The following is a 20,625-nucleotide window of genomic DNA, read 5'->3' as shown; positions in this document are numbered from 1 at the left end:
AAGAAAATTTATCAAGTGGTAGCATTTGACTACAGTGTTGAAAATAATTCCATCATACTAGTCAAAAACACTGAAAATTATATGTATTATATGGAGATACACAGATATGAAATGTATGTGTATGCACGTGTATACATTGTTTAAAGAGTATTTTGAAACAATAAAATATACAAAGGTAGAAGCAACAAGCTACTAACAAGACACAAATTGCTTTCAAACATACTTTGACATAGAAGGACTTTGAGAATTCAGGCTACCTCAGAAACACAGAATGGAATTTAACAGGTATTCATCAAAGTAAACCTTTGCAAGCTGAATTGATCTGTTAGATGGAGAATGTGTTTCTAAAGTATTAACCCTCAGAAGGAGCACCAGGAGCTGGAAAAAATCCTGAACCCTGTCCAACACAGGACACCAAGAGGGCAAGGTGTTCTGTTACCGTTCTCAACTCCTGGACCACATTAACTACTTCCTCTTTTAGTTCCCTCACTTCAGAAATGAGAACATCCATCCTTGACAGTTGATGAGAAGATGACCCAAGAAAGAAACAGCCATCAGGAAGGACCCCTACGGGGAAGGAGTTTCCAGTGGATGGGGAGAAAGAAAAAGGGGACAAGTGTCCAGAAGAGGAGTATCCAACAAAAGGTGTCGGGACCTGGGAAGTGGAGGGTCCAACAGACGCTGGGCAAACAGCAGGTGAAGACGGTCCAGCTGTTTCAGTTTTAATGGAATGATGGCATCTTGGCTCTTGAATGTTGGTAGAGGTGGGTGAGGTGTAAGAGAATGAGCATGATGAAGAAACTGTAAAATTAAAATTCACTTCATTGTATATTGATATTCAGTATTTCCAGACACCTGACTACTATGGAAATACACAGTGTTGTAACACTACAACAGTAAAACAGATCTCAACGATAAGTTGTCTGCAATTATGTTAATGAACCTTGTTAAGCCAGCTTTCAGAAAGGAGGCCATAGATGCACACACTGTCCTTCTCTTTTCTGATATTCCTCTTTCCTTGCAGGTTAAGAAAAAAGCATCTGATTTACCTAAGTTAGTAAATCAAGATGTTCACCAACAGTTATTAGCCTATTTAATAGTAAATACTCTTTAGCCTCTGCAGCAGTCTAGACACCTTTTAGATTTTTAGTAACTTTCTCTTCCAAATTATGAGGGGATTTCTTTTCCTGCATAAAATTTCTCAGTTTCTAAAACACTCATCGGTTTTGCTCAGGCAGAAACTTACATCTATCTCACAAAATCTTACTGATGCAGGAACTCAAAATTTTGTTTAATATGGAAACATAGTAAAGAATTCAGTAACAGCAACCTGGAGAAAGGAAGACTGGAAGAGATCTACAGGAAATAACTAATTAAACATAGAAGAATTTCTAAATGATAGAAGTGTAAAACATGATCCAGATGTTATTGAAGTTATTAAGGCATCCAGTTGGAAGAAACAAGGTACAAGACAAAGAAAATAACTTGCATAATATCTGGCAGAAGACACAACAATTGAAATCCTAATTGTCATGTTAGGGTTCTACTTCTAAGTAATGCACCATTCTGAGATGACTTTTCCTTTTCTGTGACTGTAGGATTTTTTGGAGGACAGTTAGTTACTTGAAAGGCTAATGGCAAAAGTCGTGAGAGAAATCTGCAGCTATAAACCTGCCTCTTTGCTCTGCCAGAAAATCTCAAACCTGTTTCAAAAGATCGCACAAATAGAAGCTGTGTTGAAATTTTGAACATTTCAACACGGCAAAAATAACGGCCCAAACTACAGAATCTTCCCACATTGACTGGATGTCTCCAAAATAAAAAACAACACTGCCATGCCACAGTGTTTTTTTAATCTGATTTTGAAACTGTTACACATACTCTTGCAGTTACATATATTTTTAAAATAGTCACAAACTTTTTTGCAAGCCAGTGATGTAAACCTCCAGGACAGTATCATGGCTTCCTAAATTTTTATTTTCTTCTATAAGGATTAATAATCTGACTATGATAAATTTAAAAAAAAAAAATTAATACATACTTTTAATGTTAATTTTGGTTAGTTAAGGGGGGATATCTTTTTATATCGGATTGGTAATGTAATGCTTTGTGGATTTGTTTCTTACCAAGCGTATGCCATCTATAAAGTTACTATTTTTAAGATACGCTTGCTTATTTCTGCCCAGAGTTACATCTTCAAAGAGACGGCTCCCCCAAAACAGACTATAAAGCACAACATCTGGAAATCTTATCAAAACATTTTTGGAAGACAGTTAACAGCAAAAGGACAGTCTGGAGTTTTACAGCTGAAAGCAGAGTCTGGTATGAGCAATATTTTACTGTAACTGGGCTAGATTTCCTTTTCTTAGTTTCACAAATGCTGCATCCTGGCTACACCAGAAGTACTCCTCTAATCGTGTCCCTGACCCTCATGATGCATGGCTGCACAGACAAACTATAAAACCTATCAGGAATACAACAAAATCACTCCTCTCCTAAAGTCTTCTTACCTGCTAAACTATGATGTTTGCTTTTCAAAGCAATGGAAAGTTGATCTAACCTGCTTCACCCTACTTCCAACCTTTCCTCTATCCTATTTTTAATCTCAGTAATATTTCTGTGTTGCACATTAATTTCTGTCTCATTCTCTCTATCAAAACTTTTAGAATATCCCTCAGACACCTAGGAAACTCCTAAATATTTTATTCAAATGCGTTTCTGATGTCATTGTTTTATTGCAACTACCCAGTTCCAAACTACAACACTCATGACATTTCTGTTTCTTTAGAAATAGTTAAATACAGATGTGAAAAGCCTTAATGATAAAAGATTCTTTCAAAACTATGTCATTTCAATTTCTACAAAAATACTTTACATTAGATATGGTGATGAAGAAACTAAATCTATTTCAGCTCAGAAGCTAGAGACCTCTCTTGGTCAAGACAAAACTGAGACAATGAAACAGAAATGAAACAGAAATGAATAGAAACTCAGAAATTCAAAAATGAAACAGAAATGAACAGTATATTTTAGTATCAACATTACTCCTGATCTTGTCTCTCTTAGAAAAGTAAAAACTGCACTAGAGTGGTAGAGAAGCTATCTACCCATAAACATGATATCCAGAGACATATTTATTTGTGGGTACTGTGAAACTATTTGCATTTTTGATGCTGATGACCTGTGGATACTGCCTGAAGCAGTGCCTGTTGTGACTACATTAGCATTCCTTCTTGACACTGGATAAACACAAATGTGACCCCAAAAGGCTTATTTCTTTTTCATTTATCCCTAACCTCATATAGCACACAGATTTGCATAGATGAGTGGGAAGTAACACAAGTTACTTCTGGCATAGAAACTACCTCCAAATTGTATTTTTATTATCTTTGTGTTTGCATGCATATGGAATCAAAAAATAGGTTTTCCTAAATGCAATATCATAATAAAACACCTGTGTCTGAAAGGAGTTTTACACACTTACAGGAATAGAATCATCATAGAATATCCAGAGCTGGAAAGGACCCACAAAGGATTACCAAAGTCCTGCTCCTGGCCCTGTACAGGGCAGTCCCAAGAACTATGTGGGTGTGTGAGCACATTCCAAATGCTTCTTGAAGTCTGTTGGACTGGAGCTCTGTCCACTTCCCTGGGGAGCCTGTTCCAACCACCCCATGGGTGAAGAACCTCTTTCTAATATCTCACCCAAATTTGTTCTGGCAGAGCTTCATGCCATTCCTTGGGTTTTACCACTGGTAACTGGAGAGATGAAATCAGTGCCATGAAGATGATATCAAGCATCTAAGAAACCAGCAGCACAACAAATATGCCAGGAGCTGCCCCACACCCATTCCCTCTGAGCCCAGGCACCAAGGGCAGGCACTGCAGTTGTTCCTTACAGTGTTTCTACAGCAGCATGATAACCTCAGAAAGTGATCAGAGGCAAACATAACTTTTTAGGGGCAAAAGGCCCCCAGTACAACAGTTTTTGCACTGGACAGTGCTGTATCTGTGCCTCTGCAGGAATGGAACATCTTACAGATGGAAAAAAAACCAACCAAACGAAAAAAAAAATCCTAATAGTGACTTAAAGGTAGCCTCTATGACAGGGATCTGGTAAAAGGTCACTAAGCTTATTAGTACTAGAGGACAGAACATTAAGGGAGGGATGTAAGCTCCAGGAAGCAAAAGTAACACACACTGATTTAAGTCTATCTTCTTTATTCCTTCTTCCTCATATTGTAGTTCCCTGTCTTATGGAACATATCAAAGGTTGTTCCACTCCAGTAGTCTAGATACCTGACACAGAAATCAGGTAAAGGTTCATTGTGAATACACTGAAGGGATTTAAATTTCATTCATTGTTCACTACTGGTAACTGCAACGTGAATTTCATACAAACATGAACAAATCCAGTGTTCATGGAAAATTATTCTTTGCAAGTGGAATGATTCAAAACCTAAAATGCAGTTGAGGTACTTGAGAACTTTAGAGATCATCTGCGAAAGGCTCTGTCAGCAGGACTTGCCCTCAGGAGTCTATATGTCAGTGCACTTCCCAGAAGCCCCCAGAGTTCATGCAGCAGCACAAAACTACTTCATTTACCAGATGGGGGTATCTGAGAGAGGAAGAACAAGCTGTTTTCCCTAAAACAGCTTAAATTATTAAAAATAATTTATCTAGAAAGTAAAATGTTTATTTAAGATGTGATCCAGTCTTTCATGAAAAAATGTAATAAAGTTTCACAGCAAAACAGGTAGCATTCACAGAGAAAAATATTTTGCATAAGGAGGAAGATTCTGGGTGGCAGATCTATTTGCTATTACTGAGTTAGGTTATGCAAAACCACAGACAAGCCTATTTTTAAAAAAATCAAAAGTGAATGCTTCAAACAGTCAAAAATAGTGTCAGAGCCTCCATGAGAAATGGAGTACAAAGAAATTAAGAAGAAAAAAACTAGTTAAAATTGAGAAGAAGAGCCTAATGGTAAGAACACAGATAAGAAGGTGAAAGCATATTAAAAGAAGACCAACTCTAAAAGAAATGTGAAAGTAAAAGGCAGCTAAAAGAAATACCCATCACATGCTTCCTTGCACATGGAGATGAAAGAGAAAACTTAGCAAGGAAAAATAAAAAAGAATTGTGGGGAGGTTTTTTTTGGGGGGGTGGTGGAGGTGTTGTTTCAGGTTTTTTTTAGAAGCTTTAAAACAATATAAAAATGAGTTAATACCAAGGGGTCACTCAGTTGCTGAAGAACTGAGAGCAAGGTTAGCAGTGGAAGTGAAAATTGAGAGCAAATATTGAAAGATTCGCAATGGAAGCAACTGCATGTCATTTTCTGTTTCTCTTGTACATACTATGCTTTACATGTCACAGGCTCTCCAGACAGCTGCAGTACCTCAGACACAGGATCCATTAACCAACACTGTTCAAATATATGAGTTTAACCACATTCTCACATAACAAAGGGGAGGGAAAAGACTGCACTGTAACCTAGGTTTATAAAGCATCAAGATAACATGAGGGCGAGCTATGACAATTAATTTTACTCTTCTGACAGCCACAACTTATCCCCATAAGCATGTTTGTTGCTTTGGATAACCCAGAACATACCACCACTTACCAATCCCCTCATCCTACAGACAGAGTCCCACATAGCTACATGTGGGCTCCTCAGAAACAGCCTATTGGATCTATTCTAAGTCACACGGTAGAGACCAAATGTCCATGTCATGGTAATATAGAAATGGTGTAATCTTATGCTGACTAAACTATAGTAAGATGTTTTGATTTTTGCTTGAAAGCACTGGATTCCAAATTCTAGCATATCTCCAAATTCACAGCATAGACAATATCAAATACCTCATTTGTCACATATCTTTTCAAACAATAAGGCTGTCACCAGATACAAAAGTTATTTATTTATTATTATTGTTGTTATTATTATTATCATTATTATCATGATTATCATGATTATCATTATTATCATCATCATCATCATCAATGTTATTTATTGTGGTTCTTTATACAATATCCTGATGGCTGTTGGTTTTAAACATATTTACAAAACCAGCAAATACAATCACACAGAAAAAAAGGTTCTTTTAAAAAGCCATCATTTTATTGCAGCCATTATGGAATGGTAGAGATTTGTTGTATATCTGAGCATAATTCAAGGCAAAATAATTCCATGTTACTCACCTTGATCTCTTTCATGCCATGTCCTGCTTCCTGCAGCTGGTGAATTTGGAGAAGGATAGAAGTCTCCTGTTGGGCTTGGCTCCATGTTTTCATCTATGGAGATAGTTTTGGGTCTTTTGCTGTTGAAGAATTGTGAGATTTGTCAGTGAATATAATATTCATCTAGTGGTGGTATATAAAGTGTCTGGATCCCTACAAATATTTTAATAGATAGTACTTCAGGCTAACAAAGCCAAAAAACCCAAAAAAAACTGGATATTACAACCTACATTAACTTGCAAAGGCAATGTTAATAATACATGATGCGCTCCAGTTATTCACATGACTTAATACTTCAAAGATGGCACAGATGGGTAATATAAAAGTCCACAGCATTTCATTGAACAACCAAGAAACCAGTTCCTGTAGCCTACCAGAAAGTAGATTGTGAAAGATTGTGTCATGAAGGTACTAAACTCTATGCAGAAACCTTGAAGCATAGCAAACCACTGGAAAGTCTTACCCATAAGACCAAGGTAGAACAGGAACTTCTGTGAACGTGTTAATGAGGAAAAAATGTTCTTTACTGTATTTCATCGGGTCAAACTCCAAAGATTCTCAAAGAGGGCTAGTCTGAAGCACTTTTCATTTTTGATTAGTTTAATTAAAAACAACAAAAGGCCCTTATTTCAAGTCACACCATATAAAATGAGGTGGAACTTCAATACAGTAGTGGAGGAAAGTGAAGTTTCCTCATAGCAATATATACTGAAGCTGTTATACTGACTGCCAAAGAAAACTAGAATAAAGGTTCTAATAGTGTGGTATTCTTCATATTACTGCTGCTATTACTGCTATTACTACTACTGTTATTACTACTACCACTGCTACTGCTACACTGTGATAATTAATCCATCGATTTTTAATTAATCCATCAATTTCTAAAATGGATTTGGTATACTGCCAAGATGAAAATACGATGGAATGAAATATTGGAACATGAGCTAAATAGCTCAAAAGAACTAAGTGCTGGTGGATGAATACCTCAGCCCCCTGATAGTCCTGTTAACTCCTGTCCCACTGTGCAGACACTTCCAGACTCACTGGGGTGGTTCTGGAAACGTGGGACAATGACAGCTCCTACGGTGCTTGTGATTTCATGGTATGGCAGTTTCAGCAAACCAAGGGGCCCTGGGGGTCTGTCAGAGAGTACATTAGTTGGGAGTCAGGTAGAGGGCACAGCAGGTTCTCTACATCCATGGGCCAAACAGCTGCTCCCAAGGGAGGAAATGGGACTTTTTCTCAGAGATAGGAGAAGGGATGAACAGAAGAGATGTTGAACAAGGAGGGAGTCAGGCCCTCAGATTAAATTGCCTGTAGCAGGCAAAGGGAGACCCTTGAGGAAAATTAACCTTTAGACATCTCACATGCTCCTCCCTCTTACAACTGCTGGGAAGTGCCCCCTGAAAGAGCAAGGCAGGAAACACACTTGCATGAGCTGGATGAAAACACCTTGTCTTTATATACCTGTCCTAACACCTTTTATAGAGGAAACACTATCTGTCCAAACACATTTTGCAAGATGGAGGTCCAAGAGGGGGCCCTGAAAGACAGCCTTTCTGCTGGCAACCACTCTGAGCCCTGCCAGCATGTTCCCAAGCGCCAGCCCTTCCTGCAGCTCAGTTACCGTTTTGGGATGTGTATCTGTCCCCTTGGCAGATGGTTTAGCAGGCACTTCAAACCCTGAAAAAAGTTACCACTGCCTTCAATATCATGCAAGATGACAGGCAATAATGACACCATTTCAAACGACAAAATTTATAACTTACAAATCTGCACGGAGATTGTGGTAACATACACAAGTATGTAGCCTCACAAAATCAGAAAAAATTAACAAAGTAGCTGGTTGTTGACAGGATTTGTGAATTGCTTGTCCTACGCTATTAAACATGGTTCACATTAGCACTTATATCCAGTTATTACCTGCTTGGTGGAGAGGACAAGGACCTCTGTAGATTTACACCCGAATTCATATCATGGTAATATGGCTGGCTCGGAAGCTCTCCAATTGGGAAGTTCACTCCACTTCCCTGGGTTATGGGTGCTGAAAAACACATCATCGTAAGAAGTCAGAGATAATCTTCTATCTTTTCAGCTCTTGGAAAAATATCAAGATGTTATTACATGTATCTAATTTTCTGCCTCTTGTGGAAACCAAGTACCAACAAGTTGTATCAATGATTATGTAACTAAAAAGCAAATTATCTTCCCCAGTACTTAGCAGTTATTCAGATAGAACACATTTGTTTAGAAGAGATAACATGGAATCACCAATATGCAAAAGATAATACAAACCTCAAGCACAATAATGAATGAGGCCGGGTTTATGAGGACAGTTAGCATTATTTATTAAATAACTGAAAAAAATGGAAATAAGAAACTCAGAGACACGCTCATTCCTTTTCCTTAATGCTAACACTTTTGTATCAATAACAGCCTTCTGTGTGGACAGCCTGGTTTTCTGCTTTCTTTTTCTTTCACCCAGTGCCACAGGTTCTGCTTTGCATATGTACACTTACACGCAAATACATAGAGTCAGTGTTACCTTCACCTCCTCATAGGGTCTGTGTACCATACAGGCTCTGGCAACTCAAGAATAAATTATGTGTTACATATTGTGGTGTATTTACCTTTGCTCATTGTCTGTGCATTGTGCATTTTAACTACCTTTGGCACTTAAAAGAATAATTGCACGTTGTATAATGTATTTGAAGGTTTGTATTTTTTCTGACAGTTTAAGTACAACTCTGTTGCGGCTTGAGGTTAAACAAATGCATGGTAAGAAATTCCACAGAAACCACATGCTTTAATGCTTATTATTAGAAGTATATCATGTATAACAGCTGCATAACACACAGTTTCATAGCATAATTACAATATTGTTTCTTTTTTAACCTGAATGGCCTTATACTTTAAAATGTACTTAACCACCTGACAACAAAAAGCAAGCTATAATTCACACATCCTCAGCCTTCTAAAACAGCAAAACTAAGTCTTCAGCAAGAACAAAAAATTATATGCCTTAGCACTGCAGGATTGCAATATTCACTGTTTTGCTGAAGGATTTAACATAACTTTAGTTGTTGAATATTAATTTCTGACCACAGAAAATGAAATAACCCATGCATCTGAAGCCTCAGTGAGTTAATTAAATTCCTCAAGCACCCTGATCCTGCATAAGTTAACACCTGTGCAAAATATAGACAGACATTTTGGAAACTTTGGAAGCCTCTTTGGCTTTGTCCTCACCTTGCCAGAAAAGTAATTTTTCTGGACCATTCAGCTTTTACAATGCTGGTATCACCACTGTGGACGCCTCTAACTATAACTTCCAACTATTCTTTACTTCCTAATGAAGTCTTGAGAGAAATACTTTTATAATATTGATAGCAAAGGGAGAAAAGAAAGAGTCACAAAGCAATGCAAGATGAAAATGTTGACAGGTTTTATGCTATACTATTATAACAATTGTTAGGTGTCAACAAATGAGATCTTACATCCTTTTTGGTTTTTCTTTCTGCAGTCAAAGCTTCACCTGCCTTTTTACATTTATTTTTATGGGGGTTTTTACATGTTCATGCATGTAATATCTCTGATGCCAAAATGAGACAATGTAATTAGAAATTCAGTTACAGCCAATGATAAGATTAAAAGAAACACAAATATTTCATACATTTTTGATCATCCTTTAAATCCATTTTAAATTCATTTTAAGAGCTACAAATATAAAAAAAACAAAAAACAAGGAACAGCAACAACAACAAAAAAAACACTAGATCTTTTAGCAATATCCAAGAATGTGAAGGGCATCCTTAAAAAACTAAGTCTAACAATAGAAAATTTTGCTACATATGGTAATTTTATTGAAGCAACAGATGACTAGGTGTGCAGAGGGAGATATAACAAATTGATTCCATCTTTAAATATCAAGGAGACAGAAGAGCACCTATTTGTTTTATTACAAACACATGCAAGATGAACTGTAATACTGTGGTCAAATATATCAAAATTGTGCATGGTTATAGGCATTTACCATGCATCTTATGTCCTGTGAAGAAAAAAGTTCAAGGAAAAAACCTTCCCTTGGTTATAGCATGCTTTGGAAATGATTAAACACAAATGTTAACTTACTTCTTGACACCCTCACAAGTTCTGACACGTTGAATACTCCAGATTTCACAAAACTGTCCTCAAGGTACACTGAAAAAGATCATACACCCATAGTCAGTATAATAAGAAGATTAATAAATAATTATAGATTTATACAGCAACTAAAAATGGTATTAATGGCGTATGAGAACAATAATACACAGATCAAAGTACACTCAAAGCTGATCACAGGATCTAATGTGAGCCGAAATTCAGGCAAAGGTGCAAAAAAGTCTTAAGGATCTGTGATAGAGCAAGTTTTAAAAAGTATATGAAAATTACTAAGCAATAAACTTAGTCCCTAGCCATCCATCAAAAAAGTATCTGAAAACTAGCTTCTTTTACTAGTATCTTGAAATTTTAAGACAGTATTGAACTACAACTGGCATCAGCTGGATAATCAATTTCACCATGGTCCAGTCCTGTCCTTGCATATGTTTCTGCTAAAGAGATTTTTACTTAACTCTCACCTTGCTGACTGTGACTTTATAGTACAATCTTCACTACCAAATCATCACCTCTGAGGCAGATGAGGGGTTTGCTGTTATTTCCAGGAGAAACAGGAAGTGAACAAAGCAGCTGAGCTATTCAGTGGGGTGTGTTTTGTATGCATGCTGAATTGTGTATCTAGAAACCTATGTTTTAGAAAACACATATTATTGTTTTGGCCTGTATTTACTTACCCTAAGATAAATGTATTTGATATACTCTCTCTGCTGTGAAATTCAGGCATAAGTTGGAGCAGTGCTGTGAAACAGTGCTGACAATCAAGTCACTTATCTCAGTAGTGTAACTAGTAACTGTATGCAAAGAGAGCTAAGAAACCCATGTTTCTGTGGAAGCCTCACATCAATAATGTGCAAAATTGATTTAGAGAATTTGAGATTACATTGTATCGTGGCATTTTATACATAGTAATAACAACCACTTACAGACAAAAGTATTTAGATCTATACTTGGTGCACATTGCTGCTCCAACAGGGTTACTTTTTAATTTGATTTCATGTGAGACAGTATACTAAGAATTTCTTACTCAGGTTTCCCTAGTCTCTTTTCTGAATTAACAAGGTTTTTTTCATTTGGAAATAAACTGTCAATTTTCTGTCCCCAGTGTTTTAAGGAGTAAAAGTATTCTAGATGTCCTAACTAACAAAACAAACATACAAAAAAGTATACCTACTGGAATATCTACTGATTTAGAAAACAGTGGTTTGGTACTATTCTCTTTGGATTTCTTTTGGAAATTGCTGCTTTTATCTTCAAGTGATTTAGCAAAAACATGACCACTAGAATAAGAAAAGTGACTGTAAAAACAGTACACTTTACCTGACACGTCTCTCCTTGGTACACCTGGAGAAACCTCTAGTTACTTTCCAGGCTCAAAAAGAGGGCAGTGGCAAAAAGAGTGGTTTCCCCTGCTTATTCATCCCAAAGAGCTGCCTCACCCAGCACCTCTGGTATTATTTACCAGGGCAGGTATAAACGGTGCACCAGAGAGCATAAGCTGAAAGAATAGGAACCCATCTGACCAAGCCCATTTCCCAACATCTCTGCTATGCTGTCAGACCTATAGGAGAGTGTCAGTCTTTCCCAGCTGAGAACCATCCCATGATCAAGAACCACAGGTGTACAGAGCACTGTAGGCCTGCAGAATCATCCTGAACAGTGTTCTGCCAGTGCAGTCGTCTTCTCATCTCCCAGTCAATGTCACTTCATACTCTATTCCTGCATGACTTTATTCCCACTAGTAGCTCTTCAGGTCTCCCTCCCTTTATAATTCACTTTGTTTCATATTTCTCTCATTTTCAACAGATAATCTCCATATCCATTACTTTCTCCTCTCTTACCATCCTTGGATACACACACCTGGATATTGCTGGCCCCTCTGCAGTGTCTAAGAAATAAGAGATTTTCTCTCTCATTTTCTGCATTTTCTTGTACTGTTTCTCCATATTTGTTGTGTGAATGAAAATATGACATAGTTTATGAAATATTTACTTCTTTATTTGACAGAACTTGGTATACCCATATGTTGGGGGTTAGGTGTCCTTCCTTTTGCTCTGGCTCACCTATGGAATTTTTACCCATTAATGACTGGGAAAATCTGACTGCTGGTACTTAGTGGTGGCTGGCACCCACTGGTGTTTGAGAAACAGAGTTTGACTGGGCCCAGGAGGGAAATGGGGCAGGAAAAAGGGAAGGTGGGGGCAGCTGAGGGCTGGCTGGTTTCTTCAGCTTCAGAGTAGAACTCTCACTGGGACCTGTTGCAGCTGAGAGAAGGGAATTTGCCATCATCCAGATGGAGCTGCTGCTTCTTCTTCTTCTTCTCCTTCTCCTTCTCCCTCTTCCTTCTGCATTGGTGGGCCTTACACCCCCTGTCCTGCCGGGACGTGTGGCAGTGCCAGGCACCGCCTCAGAGCTGCTGATCTACCTCAGCCACCGGCCCAGGATCTCAGCTCATCCCTGCTGATACACCTCATCCACCAGCCCAGGATCTCAGCTCATCCCTGCTGCTCCAGCTGAGTGTTCCTCAGAGCCCTGCAGGAGCACCGGGACTGCCCGCCTGAGGGGTTTGTGAAACAAAGCCTCTCCTCCATCCCTTCCTGCCTCAGCCAAGAAAGCTGTCACGGGGTCCCTGGTTCTGTTTTCTTGCTAATGCTGTAGTTATTGTTGTTTGTCTGGTTATACCAGTAAAGAACTGTTATTCCTATCCCCAGATCTCTGCCTGAGAGCCCCTTGATTTCAGAATTATAATAATTTGGAGGAAGGGGTGGGGGGGGGGTCTCCATTTTTGTTCCGAGGGGGGGCTCCTGCCCTTCCTAGCAGACACCTGTCTTCTAAACCACAACACCATATAACAAAAAAAATGCACACAGTTGCATTTTTGCTTTTCTTTTCTTCCTCAGTTATTGTTTTTTAATCAAATTTCAGGTAAAGTGGATGAAGGTTAGTAATTCCTCAAGCAATGGCAATCTTTCCCTCTTCTGCTTATTTCCTCCAGCAGGAACAATCTAAAGTACTACATGGAAGGGAGATTTCCAAAGAGAAAATGATTTATTGGTTTTTAGTTGGCTCATAAGTGAAGTGTGGCATAAAGCCAGTGTACAACCATGCAGCCAGCTCTGAAGCTGGTAATGAGACATGACTGAACTTCTCTGCTGTTTATCCAAGCACTACTACTTTGAAGCACAACTTCTCTCATCCAAACCAGGCTAACTTAAGAGGAGTTTTAGCCAAGTGTAGATTAATCAAGCTTTCATTATAGTGAGAAGACCCAAAGCTAAAAGAAGAAAAAGCCTATGTTTGATTTTATATGTAAGAACTCAGATGTTCACATGGATGCATGCATACACACCCAGACACCTATGTTTAATCTTCAGTCTTCTCTCATGGATTCTTAGTTTTGGTCACTGGCAATATTGAGAATACGTAATAAAAAGAGCAATACAGTATTTCTCTAGTTGTGATGATGAAATGGGAGCGGGGTAAGTATTTTGCCACCAAGTGGTATCACTACCACTCATCCCCTCACAAAAGGATGCATTGTTAACTGATGGGACATAACTTTCTTTCACTCAGGTTCCATCCTGCCTTGGAATGGGCCAAAAATAATGACACCCACAGACATATGCAAATACTTTGGCTGGCATAGGGAAATAAAGAGAAACTGCAGCTATTGTCAATCAACATGAAGAACTACTTGACTTTTTTCTCTATGTAATTAGACAAACTATTATCAAAGAATTAATGCTACAATAAACAATCTGTGTCATATCACTGAGTGACTTCATCCTGAGCTTTATGTTCTAGCAGGGAAGGCGGACTTCAGTGCTGACTCAGGGTTTTTAGGTCAGCATTTTAAGGTCCAACACCAGTGAATTTAAAAAGTTTCACCTAGTTATGAAGATAACCTATGGTGGGCATGTTACACAGCTGTTACTTGGCTCCCAGATCTGTAAGAAGAAAATATTCTGTGCCATTAAATTTCTGGAATTTGTTGTGGGAGCAAGCATTCTACGTAAGACAGAGGTTAAACAGCAAGACTGTATGTAGAAGGTATGAAGAATAGGATATTTTCTGTTCATGGTGTGAGATATTGCCTTCTACCTGGTGAAACTTATCACACCACTGAGTAAGAATTAACATTCATATTCACATTATTACGCTTCACACAAGACAAGAATATGCAGTGTATATTAATATACAGTATAGGCTTTAATGTTTTTTATTTCCTGTTCCTTAATGCACTGTTTACATTAATGCATTAAAGAGACTTAAATTAGCACTCTTGGTGTGTGTTTCTGATCTGTTCAGTATAGACATTAATGCACTTGACAAGTCTATCGTATTCCTGACAATTTACTTTATCTTTTGTGGTCATGATAACACTGCTGTCTTTATCATTCAAACCTAAAAGAAGCATTGAATATTGTTATTTTATAAAACTCATACTACCTGAGAGATGGCACTCTCTGAAATGAGTATTACAAATTGTCATTATTCTTAAAAATCTGATTTCTAGAAAAGAAGAATGTCTCACAAAACTGCTATAGTGTGATGTTGTACAGAGTCAGTAACTTCCAAAACCCACATATAAGAGTGTAGTTTTTAAAATTCTCTCCTAGTTTTTGTATATGGTGACTATATAATCTTTCTCTTCTTACCTTTTTTTAAGAAAACCTCACTCATGGAAAATACAGTTTCCACAATGGAAAATACAATTCCACAATGGCCAGGCCAGTGGCATCAAGCATGATAGAACAGGTTAAGCCAAGCAGCAGTTCTGATCAAGCTCCCATGTACAGTCAGTAAAGGGAGAAACCTTCAGCAACACCCCCAACTGCTGTAGAAGACACTGCCCTAGTCCTTGCACCTCTCCCACTCTGTTTCTGCACTATGCCTTTTACTAGGCCTTGAAGAGATGAGTTACAAGTGTAGCTTTTAACTGTTCTAACCATGCAAAAAGTTAAAGGAGGGGGCACAGAGGAGGAAATAAAACAGTTTCAACTAACTGAAAAATAATTTCAGTTTGCCCAGACACTTACTCTAACAAGCTTGTTCTCACATTACTTGAAAGCTTACTAGTGACTCTGCAAATTTTTAACCGGTCTTTTTATGTCTTCTGATTTAATTGTACTTTTATGAATAGAATGCCTGTTCATGTTCTGCTGTATATTGGCTAGGGCCTAACCATAAAAATGTTTCCTGGTACTATTATAAATATAGTTTTCTCACTGATACTGTCTTGGTTTGAGCAACTTATAAAAGGGTAAGGATCCAACCAGTGCTGGAAAAAATTTGTAATAATATACTTTTATTTCTGGATCTTAAAAAGAAGGAATTATAAAACAGTAGATAGACTTATTAGCAGAAAGACATAGAACATCGGGATCTACTGTGAGAAAAAAGGCTGAAAACATTAGCCTGGTTTACAGCTGTACATAAAGTTATGCAGGGTAATGTTCTGGATGCTGCTAGCTACAATTTTGTACAGATACTATTTAGTCAGAAGTGGTAGTGAAAAATTAGTCTCACACTGTTCATAAGTCAAAATGCAGTCAGCAGACATGCAGCTGGTTTTCTTACTGCATGCATTTTGAAACCAGCTTCTGAAAAATAGTAGCAGAAACAGGTTGCTACCAAAACAGAGTATCTTAAAAACAGATATGGGTGGATAATATTTGCCAAGTCATGACAAAGAAGATTTCAGTGATGATATCATTGAAAAAATTGAACCAAGCTCTGCCTAGAGAATAAGGCTATTTCTGCTATCACATAACATTCTCCCAAACCATCATTATTGCAGTAATGTTGCAATAATGTAACAGAGACAGGAAACAAACTTGCAGAAAGACCCCCTGACTGCATTGAACTTTCAGCTTGATGAGGAACTAAAAAGCCAAATATGCCATTTTCAGAAACAAATGAGATTTTTGACATCCTCAGAATTATAGCCAGAACAATAGTAATCTGTGTTTCGATAGAAGTAAATTTGAAGAAGTGAAAACCAGGTTCAAGGGACTCTGAAATCCATGACTAGAATTCAAGAAGTAAGTTGCCGTAAAACCAAGCAAGAAAGAGAAAGGGTAACTAACACATATGCGTACTGCTTTCTATTCCAGAAGGTCTCAGGTTATACTGAAACTACAGCCAAGATTTAAGAAAAAGTTGGGGGAACTCCTTTCTAACAGCTATAGGACTGATGCCAAAACAGGTTTCTAGAATTCTAACTGGTAACATAAGAATTTTTAGTAAATTCTTTCTCTGTGAATACTTTGAAGTAAAAACCATCACACACACCACTGAACACAACAGCATCTGAATCACATGAGAATTGATCACAGCATCATTTATTCACACAGCAGGTTCATAAAGAAGGAGAACAAATGCAAACAGAAATGTAAAAGTAATCCTAAACCAGTAGACAGAAGTAATCACCACACCAAATTCCAAACCATCCTGAATGGACAAAAGTTATTTCTTTTGGAAAACAGGGCTGTACAACCCATACAGGTCTATGAGTGCTGAGATAGTACAGCTGGGCACTGACCCTAGTATGCCCCACCCCACCTTCTCCAGCTCAGTGCTGGGAAGCTGAAAAAGAAAATGACTGACATTACTAATTCATAGAGCATTTGGGAAAGGGAGAACTTCACAGAAAATCAAGACCTGACCAAACCCAACTGTGCTTTATCTGAAGATCACTATCTGAGATGGCACAGCTGCAAGTACATAAGAAACAGCAAGCATTTCAAGATATCTACTCCCATGCTGGAAAAGAGGTAAATATGTGTTTATTTAAATACAATAGTGTTTGAATTCCCTATATTACTATTTTGGCATCATGGCTTCTACAAGGAAAGCTGCTTACAATGATGAGGCTGGGGAATATCTTTTTTTATTCCGATTAATTCCAGCTAATTCTCCACCCACAAGAGGGTAGCTTTCAATAGAGTAAAATAATGAAAGCATCTGTGGTCTGAGATATTCAAAATGCAAAGACTTTTGTTTATTGCATATTCAAAAAAGGGTGCAAAGGTTAAGACCACGTTCCTCTTCAGAGGTTATTTCTGAAACTACACATTCTAAAACTTAAAACTGAAATATTTTTATCTGAAACAGAAATATATAGGAAAACTTATTACACACTTCCAAGGGCTTGATAAAAAAAAATATTCTCCCTTTGGCTGCTAGGCCATATGAAAGTGCAAGGAAAGCCTTTGGGGCTCTACAGCTGCAAGATATATTTGCATATTGAGAGACAGGTGAGGCTCATTGCAAGATTTTGGCAACACCTTTTTTAATTATAAAAAAACCAAAACAAAACAAAACAAAGCAAACTTCAGAGCTGATGATTTCATTCAGGTCTTCTTTGGAAGTGGTTCCTAAAATAAAATTTCTGGGGAAAATAGAAGAGGAAAAACAATTCCAGGACAGTAAGGCTGGGGCTGGGGTTTCAACTACCTGTGACTCATTCAGATTAAAGACACTATCTCTAGGCAAATTCCCTGACAGCATATCATGGGTTATTATGGAGGAAAGAAGGGAACCAGTGGGGATTAATGAGAGGCAAAGAGGCCAAGACAGTTTGTCCATCTCTTCCATGTCTTCATCAAGGAGTGTTATCCCATATAAATAATTTAATATTAATCAGCACACAGGCTCAAACCTGAGTTCTCTGCATCCTGACTGATCTTATAGAGTCACAGAAATTTATAAGAAAATATTTTTTAAACCAGATAAAATGGAATAAAATCTATCAAGAAGAAAATCCAAGCAAATAAAAAAATTAGTGTTTGCCACTTGCTAGGAAACACAGCTCTATTAACCTCTGAATTGATAAAAAGAAAAATCTGAACACACTCATCTTCTCTCACCAAAAAGGCTCATATCTGTCTGAGTTGGGACAGCTATCTCTTGTATTAGCCAATACTGGACAAAAATGGCTTCAAAATCTAGAAGGCATCGAAACAAAAAGAGACTGGTTGCAAGCTTTACGGCAAATTGAGACTTCTTACTGTCCTACCCAGACAATGTTTAACTCTATCAATGTTGCTATTTCTTACCCCTATTTTAATAGCTTAAAAAGGCTATCTTCAAAGATTTGAGCAACACAGCAGAAACTGGACACAGTCCAGTTGATTTTTGATTTTTTTGATTTTTTACGCTGGCATATAAATCAAATCTGCCAAGAAGAAACCTCAAACCAGTGGCAAAGAGCAAGAGGTCTTATTAATATCTAGTAGTTGTGACCAGCAGGCAGAATGGGAAAGAGTAATAATGCAAAGCAAAATCCAGAAAATCCTCACCTAGAAGAACTGGCTAGTAAGAACTGTATTTCTGAAAATCTTATTGTTATGGTCAGGGTCAATATTCTTAGCTTAGTTACAGTTCTAGATATTTTTATCTTTTTACTCACCCTCATAGTTTTCCTATGCTTAACAGATTAATTCACAGAAGATAACAACTTCTGTCTTCAGTACATATCCTGTCACACTACTGCACACATTTCCAGATACACTTGTGAAGGATGATTTTTTTAGATTTTCTTAAACTTTATAAAAAACCTGTGGGACTTACAGGGAGCAAATAATAACATAGTTTTACACTGAAACTACCACACTAGGCTACCTTAACAGACTGCTTCAACTGTAGCTCAGAGCATTTTAAGCACAAAGAAAGAAACAAGACGGGCCTAAAATACTTCAGTTGCATTTGGATTTTGGTGGCTTGCTGGTGTTTGGTTTTTGTGTGCAAAAATATGGGTATTTTCAAACTTCTAATCTGGTGTGCCTCTATCTGTTCAGACATCATGATTGGGGCCTTTTTCATTTCCATTCTCCCTTTTAAATAGTGTAAACTTTTAATAGTTAAGACTGTGCTAGCACAGCACAAATTTTTAGACACAAGGAACTTGAAGGCTGATGCAAACAACAGTAGTGTTTAGATTTTTATCCTCTCTCAGTTTAATTCTGCTTATCTATCTGTCTGGAACTTATTTAATAATTCCTCCAGAGAAGCAAAATTTACAACCCAGCTCTCTGTGAAGCCAGATTTAACCTTTATAAAAATATGTTAACATATATTTTAAAATATGTTTTACGAAATATATTATTCAAAGTTATTGATAAGTAAAATTTAGAGAAGCATACCCCAGGATTTAGCTACAAAAGCTACATACCACTTCCACCACAAGCTACACCACAGGTCTTAACACTACATTGGGCTATCAAAATATTCAGTATATTTTTAGGAACCTATTCTAAAGAATTCCAACAAATGCTCTTAATGTTCTTTTGTTTGGCAAGTCATGCTACCCTCTCTCCAACTTGTTGTTAGGACAACAAATTACCAGACACCCTAAAGAATGCAACAGTCTCGCCAAACCTAGAAAAACCCACTCTTAACACCAGCAGCTTTGCCAACTACTACTCAGTTTCCAGCATCCTCTTCCTTGGCAGTATCTTTGTGAAGGTGGTGGCATCCAAAAGCTAACAGCACACAATCCTTGCCAGCATCCTGGCTGCTTGACACACAGGCACTAGAACAAAACATGATAGAAGAACCACCCTCCTGGCACTACCAGTCCACATACTCCTGGCTGAAAACAAACCTCAGAGTGGATATCCTCCAGGGTTCTGACAGAAGTGACTGTCTGGCTCTAACAATAACAATCGTGTGAAGTTCAGTAAGAAAGGACAGCTTTTCCCAGAGAAGATGAATGGCATGCAATTCCTTCTCATTCTCCTGCACGGCCTCAGAAGTCCTGTATTCTGCCATCCCACAAACCAGAGCACTTTCACCTTGCCAGTTTAACTCCAAAACAATATTACACAGGGAAGCTGAACAAAGCTAGGAAGTCATCCTCCAGCAGATGACATTCAGTTATCCTCTGTCTCTGCTTAAATGAAGGATTTCAAGGGAAGCAAGACACAGCTTCTATTTTCTGTCCCCACTTGGCAGCAGACAAAAAGGATAATACTGGCTGCAGTGACTCCAAATCATGAGAAAGTGTTATGCTCATATTTGAAGCAGAAAGTTTCATGATGAATCAGCAACAGGTTTATCTGCTTTCTGTGTCCCTCCATCTTCTGAGACACTGAAGTCTGTCAAATGTTACATCTTGACCCACAAGTCTGCCCAGAAGAAAGCCAACACAACCTGTCTGCTGCCTCCCGAAGGCTCTGTGTAGTAGTTTAGATTACTGCCAGGCTTACCACATTCTGTTACTGGCAA

General features: G+C 37.9%; 1 protein-coding gene across 7 annotated transcripts in view; it reads right to left on the bottom strand.

The window, feature by feature from the left end:
- Window positions 1–20,625, bottom strand: part of NFIB (nuclear factor I B) — a 164,146-nt gene that overhangs the window by 43,830 nt on the left and 99,691 nt on the right. For all 7 annotated transcript variants that reach the window (XM_023943528.2, XM_023943530.2, XM_086867618.1 and 4 more), the window contains exons 4-6: window positions 10,372–10,440; window positions 8,164–8,284; window positions 6,202–6,320 (exon numbers count right to left, since the gene is read on the bottom strand). In XM_023943528.2, the coding sequence (XP_023799296.1) occupies window positions 6,202–6,320; window positions 8,164–8,284; window positions 10,372–10,440 (309 nt within the window). The remainder of the gene's footprint in view (window positions 1–6,201; window positions 6,321–8,163; window positions 8,285–10,371; window positions 10,441–20,625) is intronic.

The sequence above is a fragment of the Cyanistes caeruleus genome, chromosome Z (assembly GCF_971803275.1).
Source record: "Cyanistes caeruleus chromosome Z, bCyaCae1.hap1.1, whole genome shotgun sequence".
In the NCBI taxonomy this organism is placed as follows: Eukaryota; Metazoa; Chordata; class Aves; order Passeriformes; family Paridae; genus Cyanistes; species Cyanistes caeruleus.
The sequence above is the reverse complement of the archived record's forward strand: the minus strand, read 5'-3'. Positions and strand labels throughout refer to the sequence as shown.